This window comes from Otolemur garnettii, unplaced genomic scaffold, assembly GCF_000181295.1.
Source record: "Otolemur garnettii isolate 467f Iridium unplaced genomic scaffold, OtoGar3 scaffold00156, whole genome shotgun sequence".
Lineage (NCBI taxonomy): Eukaryota > Metazoa > Chordata > Mammalia > Primates > Galagidae > Otolemur > Otolemur garnettii.
In genome coordinates this window covers 2,496,096-2,502,883 of record NW_003852551.1, presented here as the reverse complement: position 1 = coordinate 2,502,883, position 6,788 = coordinate 2,496,096, and the positions used below count along the sequence as shown (strand labels likewise).

The 6,788-nt window shown below is 54.0% G+C and overlaps 1 protein-coding gene across 1 annotated transcript in view; it reads left to right on the top strand.

The window, feature by feature from the left end:
* Positions 1-324: 324 nt before the first annotated feature.
* The window catches only part of CRYBG2 (crystallin beta-gamma domain containing 2), a 24,926-nt gene continuing 18,462 nt past the window's right edge, over positions 325-6,788 (top strand). The window contains exons 1-5 of the mRNA XM_003799794.3: positions 325-2,808; positions 4,265-4,312; positions 4,397-4,509; positions 4,671-4,800; positions 6,567-6,706. Of these exons, the coding sequence (XP_003799842.3) occupies positions 325-2,808; positions 4,265-4,312; positions 4,397-4,509; positions 4,671-4,800; positions 6,567-6,706 (2,915 nt within the window). The remainder of the gene's footprint in view (positions 2,809-4,264; positions 4,313-4,396; positions 4,510-4,670; positions 4,801-6,566; positions 6,707-6,788) is intronic.

The following is a 6,788-nucleotide window of genomic DNA, read 5'->3' as shown; positions in this document are numbered from 1 at the left end:
GGCCAAAGCCCCTCTTTTCTTTCTTTCCAGGAAGAGGCAAGAGAATCGCCTAAGCCCAGGAGTTGGAGGTTGCTGTGAGCTGTAATGCCATAGCACTCTACCCAGGGGGACAGCTTGAGGCTCTATCTCAAACAAAACAAAACAAAACAAAACAAAACAAAACAAAGTTACCCAGCCTGACAGTCACAGGGGTTAGTTATTCTGCACTTTGGGAAACTGTCCTCACCACCCTCTGATCTCATCTCTCTTCTTCCTGGCACCATCTGCAGGGAGCTGGATCACAGGGAGACAAGAATACCACAGGACAGGTTGCCAGGGCCCAACATGGAGGAGGCAAGTGGGCCCCCGGCCCGGGCAGAGGCCCGAGTGGTGAGTGCCATACTGACATGGCGGCAGCGGCCCCCTGCCCAGGAAGAGATCAGACATCATTTCCACAAGGTGTCCCTGGTGTCAGGGGCCCCCAGGGAGGAGATGTTAGAGCGCAGCCACCGTCAGGATGAAGTCAATGGCTTTGCTACATGGCAAGAAGAAACTGGGAATTGCCAGGGCTCTCGAGATGGGGCTGGTTCCAAGAACTTCCAGAGCCATGGGCCTGTCTTTTCCAAGAAGTACACACCACCACCCAAGGAGAAAAGGCCAGTGGGGAGGCTGAAGGAAGCTGTGGACCAGGGTGATGGGAGCCCCCAACCTCCCAGGACTGAGCCCCCAGGCTTGGGATCCATGGCCAAGACTGAGTTCTTAGTGCCCCTGCCTGGACCCCGTGAGCCAAGCCCCCACCCAGGTGCAGGTCTCAGCAGTGGGAGCTCCCGGAGTCGAGAGGAACGGCGGGTGACACGCACTGTGCGGACCACCATGGTGGTGGGAGGGCATGTGGACCAGCACGTGAACAGCTCTGTGACAGTGGGGCCATCGATCTCAGGTGACGCCCTGCCAAGGGGCCGCAATGTTGCCCGCACAGTGCGTGCAGTGGTGGTGAGCCCCCGGCCTGAGGGTTCACCCAGTCGCAGCCAAGCCCTGGAATTGCTAAGCAGCCTCATGCCTGCTGAGCACAAGCCACCTGCCAGCCGCCTGCCAAGGCCCATAGCTGCTGGGTCAAGGAGCCAAGGTCTGGGCAGCACAGGAGGGGCAGCTCTGAGGCAGCCACCAGAGACAAAGACAGTAGAGTTAAAGGACAGCTCTGCCCTGGCCCCTGCAGGCATCCCAGCAGGTGGCCACCTACCTCAGAACCAGGATGTCCCTATAGCCCACCCAGCCCAAGACCAGAATAGAGTCCTGGATGCCAGGGCCTATGAGTACCCAAAGGTGCAGGAAGCCTCTAGCCCTCGTCAGCTCCCTCTCCAGACTTCTCAGGACCAAGCCCCAGTCTCCTCCTCTCCCAGACTCCAGATCCATGACCCCTGCCTGGGCTCAGCCCACCTGCCAGAGCAGCCTGTGGTGCCCACTCACCCCAGGGCACAACTCACTCCCCACATCCTGCCCCCTGTGAAGAGGGAAGGGCTCACGCTCATGGACTCCCCTTCCGCCACTGTCCTGCCCATGGTGAAGAACAAGGATATGAAAGTCCCTGGACAACCTCTTGCTCTATCCTCTAAGGAGGCTGTTTCTGGCCCAGAAGGTCTTTCTGCCTCAACATCCCCAAGGAATAAGTTTTTTCAAGACTCTAAAAATGTCCCTGTAATCTCCCCCACCCAGATAGAGGTAGTGCAGGGCCCTGATGCTCCTGCCGCTCCATCTCCCTCAACTAAGGTTGTCCAGGGCCCTGAAAGCAGCCCTGATATCCAAAAAGAGGTTGTCCAGGGTATTGCAGGCAGCCTTGCCCCTTCCCTCACCAAGAAAGAGACTGTCCAAGGCCCAGCTGCTCCTGTTTCCCTGACCCCCAAACAGGGTAAGGTTGCCCAGGGCTCTGAAGGGAGCCCTAGCCTATCTCCCCCACAAAAAGGGGTTGTTCAGGGCTCTGAAGCTTCTGCTGCTGCCCCATCTTCCAGCCAGAAAGTGGTTGTCCAGGACCCTGTTGTTCTCCCTGCCCCACCCTCCTCAGTGGATAAGGTGTCCCCCAGCCCAGGAGGTACCCTGGCCATAGAAGCAGAGGCCAGCAGGGAGTTTCAGCTCATCCCTGACTCCACTGAGGGCAAGACGTGTCCAGAGCCATCAAGGGAGGAGGATGAAATGGCCCTGGCTGCTGACCTAGAGATTTTTCTGGATACCTTGCGGAGCATGGAGCCCCCTGAGATCCTAAGGACTCATCGGCTGCCCCGAGCCCCCCGCTCCTCCTACCTGGCCATGTATGCCACGCTGCCTCCTATCGAGGAGGACCAGCCTGGGCCGTGGGTGCTGGGACCCAGTCCCCAGGAGGTGCCTGCACTGGAAGAGAAGCAGGAGGAGGAGGAGGAAGAGGAGGAAGAACCAGAAAACCCCTACCTGAGTGACGATGAGAAACTCCAGCGCAAGCAGGAGAAAGCTGGGTCTGGCCCTTCCTGGGATCTCCGCCCTGCCAGGTCCACCCAGGCTTCTTGTTCTCCTCTGGAGATGATGAAGAAGCACGTAGCAGGTGCTAAGGGCCCCCAACCAGAGCTGGGGCTGGAACTGCAGGCATGCGGCAAGCCCACTTCCCGTCTTGGAGGCAGCCTTCTCTTCGGCAGTCTGATGCCTGCCACCAAGGAGGCCCCCACCCTGGAACCACTGGGCACAAAACTATCTGCTCTGCCACCCCACAGGGCACCAGGGCTCAGGAAGGTGCCAGGACAGTTGCCCCTGCTCTGCAGTGAAAACCCAGAGAGGCCTGCATGTTCCCAGCCCCAGGAGGGGTGGGTAAGTGAGGCCTTGGGTGGGCCAGGGAGGGTTTGGATGGTGTGAGGAGAATGGTGCTGGGTGAGAGTTAGGAGCCTTGGGGCTAGAGTGTGTGTAAGCCCCGTCTTTCTGGGCCTTGGTCTCCCTCCGATTCCCAAGGGCTTGGTGGCTCCGATATCTTGGAAGCTAGAGAAGGGGAGTGATGGACACCAGCTCCTGGGACAGGGTGATGAGGTGCCTGGGGGTTGGGAACAAGCATGGCATCCTCTGTGGGCCACACCTTAGGGAGGGTGTGGGATCCTTGAAATGGCAGGGTGTTGGGAGGGAGCAAAAAGGTAACCCCAGGCGTGGTGAGGTGGCTCACGCTTATAATCCTAGCACTCTGGGAGGCTGAGGTGGGTGGATTGCCTGAGCTCACTGGTTCGAGACCAGCCTGAGCTAGAGAGAGACCCTCTCTCTAAAAATAGCTGGGTTGGCTATTTTTAGCTAGGCACCCATAGCACAGTGGTTATGTATGGTCAGCCACATACACTAAGGCTGGCAGGTTCGAACCTAGCCTTGGCCAGCCAAACAACAAAGACAACTGAAATAAAAAATAGCTGGGTGTTGTGGCGGGTGCCTGTTGTTCCAGCTACATGGGAGGCTGAGGCAAGAGAATTGCTTAAGCCCAAGAGTTGGAGGTTACTGTGAGCTGTGATGCCACGGCACTCTACTAGGGTAACCTAGTAAGACTCTGTCTCAAAAATAAAACAAAATGGCTCAGTGCCTATGGCTCAAGCAGCTGAGGCGCCAGTCACATACACCTGAGATGGCGGGTTCGAATCCAGCCTGGACTCGCCAAACAACAATGATGGCTGCAACCAAAAAATAGCCAGGTGTTGTGACGGGCGCCTGTAGTCCCAGCTACTTAGGAGGCAGAGGCAGGAGAATCGCTTGAACCCAGGAGTTGGAGGTTGCTGTAAGCTGTGATGCCACAGCACTCTACCCAGGGTGACAGCCTGAGGCTCTGTCTCCAAAAAAGAATAAATAAAATAAAATAAAATAAAATAAAGATGAAAATAGGGGTGGCTCCTGTGGCTCAAAGGAGTAAGGCATCACCCCCATATACCGGGGGTGGCAGGTTGAAACCTGCCCCAGGCAAAAACTGAAAAAAAAAAAAGAAAGAAAGAAAAAAGGCAGTGCTGTGGCTCAAAGGAGTAGGATGCTGGCCCCATATGCCGGAGGTGGTGGGTTCAAACCCAGCCCCGGCCAAAAACTGCAAGAAAAAAAGAAAAATGCAAATAGCTGATGTTGTGGCGGGCACCTGTAGTCCCAGATTCTTGGAAGGCTGAGGCAAGAGGATTACTTGAACCTAAGAGTTTGAGGTTGCTGTGAGCTGTGACACTATGGTACTCTACCAAGGGCAACAAAGTGAAACTCTGTCTCAAAAAAAAAAGAGGTAACCCCATAAGACTTCTTACCACCTCCTCTGTTTCAGAGCCCAGCCCTAAAGACCCAGGGCAAGTTGAACACCAGGCCTGGAAAGGTAGGGGCATGGTGCTGAATGGGTGGGGGCAGCAGGAGGCAAGAGCCTGGGGTGGGGCCTGAGACTCCTTCTGTGCCCTCTCAGGTGATCCTCTTCTTGGAGCCTGGCTGCCAAGGCAACAGCAGGGAGATCTGGGAAGACATTGCTGATGCCTCAGGCTGGGCCCCCATAGCCTCCATAAGAGTGGTGCGAGGCTGGTGAGTGGGTAGTGCCCAATGGACATCCCGGTAGTGAATCTAGGGGCTTGGAGGGCAGTGAGGTGTGCCCAGGCCAGCTTGGCAGAAACCCCATCACCTACTCGGAGACCCTGGCCACATCCTCCTTTTCATCTGTGACTCTGGACTTTCTGTGTCCACAGCTGGGTGCTGTATGAAAAGCCACAGTTCCAGGGTCAGAAGATGGTCTTGCCTGAAGGAGATGTGGACCTCCGAGCTCCAGGGCCAACGTGGACCACCCATGGCTTTGGCTCCCTAAGAAGAGTTGTCCGGGTGAGTGGGCTGGAGGTGGGAGACAGCCTTGAGTGTCTACAGTTGGAATCTCTGGGAGAGATTATATGGATGAGGAATGGCAGGGTTGCTATGGACTGACCTATAGGTTCTTAACCTTGGAGCTGGTTGGGGAAGAAAGGGTTTCTGGGCAGTGTGTAGCCTGGGTTGGAGCAGCCTGGGGAAGTTTGAGGTGGTGCTGGAGCAGGACAAGGTGAGAGCAGCAGAAACGGGGCTAGAGGGGACAGGAGAGGATGCGAAGCCACCTGCCACCCAGGGGTCAGCTCTTAAGCCCATAGTCAGCTCCCAGGTACCAGGCATGTTTGTTCATTCATTTACTCACAGATGCTCACTCATATATACTGTGTGCCAGACAATGGGCGGGGGTGAGATCTGCTCTCTACCCTGTTCGACTTAAAGTCAAGCTGGGCTATAAGGGTTGGATTTGAAGCAGGGATGCCATATAACCAGGTGGGAGATTTATGAAAGTCCCATGGCTGCTGGGAGGAGAAAAGACTAGGAAGTCTAGAGGTAGGAAGACCAGGAAGGGCTGAGATTTCCAGTCAAGGAGCATCTCAGATTTTTGAGCGAGTGGTGTGTGGTTACAAAAGTCAGCATTATAATTTGATATTTGTAAAGGAAAAAAAAAAAAACCCAGCCACATTGTTTTCACAGCACAGGTTCACATACTTACGAAATTAAGCTTGACAAAACCATCCTGACCACTGGGGAGACCCAGAAGGAAGAGTGGTGACTCTAAAAGCTGGGTCTCTCAGACATTTGGGGTTTTGTTGGTTTGTTTTTCACTTTTAATGAATAACTGAGTCTTGATCTGTTGCAATCTTCCCAGTTAAGAGGTGACAAGAGCTGATTAGCCTTAACTAGGGCAATGGTCCAGTAGGATAGGAATTTTCAAAGCCTTTCCAAAACACACAAATGTTTGTGGACAGTTAATTGTGAGCTTCTCACAGTAAATTCATCTTCATGTGGGAGGTAACAAGCTACAAGGGAAAAACAAAGGCTTTGAAGTCAGATGGTCTGGGATTCATTTGAGTCATTCAGCATTGATTGGGCATCTATTGTGTGCCAAGTATGTGGGAGGTGTTGGGTTGCAACAGTGAATAAAAATTACACTGCTCTGTGTTTGGTTCTGCTCTGTGAGTTTGGGTAGAGCCTCACTTTCCTTGTCTGTGAATGGATTAATAACACCCATGGATAGGATTAGAGGAGATGGGGTAGGACGTGACCTTTGCATAGTGCCTTGCACTCAGTAGATGCTTTATAAACATTATGAACATTTGATGAATGAGTGGGCGAGTGAAAATGGTCCTAGTAAGGAAGAAACATCCAGAATGCAGAGAGGGGTCTGTTGCTTCCTGAGATGAGGTTCAAGCAAAGCCAGTCTGGACAGAGGTGGGAATTGTATCTAAAGGAGAGTCAGAGGTGGACCACAGGCAGTGGCTGTCTATCTTTCACTTCCCCTGTCCTTACCAGGCTGGAAGTCAGGCTGCCAAGAGGCAAGGGGTTGGGTATGGCACTTTGCAGATTCACCTGGTAACTTTGGTCTCTTGTCCCAAAGGTCCAACAAGGGACCTTCAGGTGGCTTGGTCTCAGGCTTGGTTGGCTGACTTTGAGAGAATACTCAGTCTCTGGGAAAGCTGCAGAAGTTTTGTCAAAAGCCTCCTGGAGTCCTAGCTGGATGGACTTGGGAGACAGAGGTAATCCTCAAGAGGTGCCGTTCTATACTTCATTCCCTTCCTTTTCTGCAGGACTACAGCATCCCAGAGATCAGCCTATTCTCTGAGGAAGGACTGCAGGGCGAGCAAGTGAAGCTAGTAGAGGCCTTGAAGGACCTCCTGAGCCTGGAGAAGCCCCTGAAGGTGGCATCTGCCACTGTCTCTGCTGGACTGTGAGTCTGAGCTATTCTGGAGTCCTTTCATTTAATATTCATTGTGGGCTCGGCGCCTATAGCTCAACCGGCTAAGGCGCCA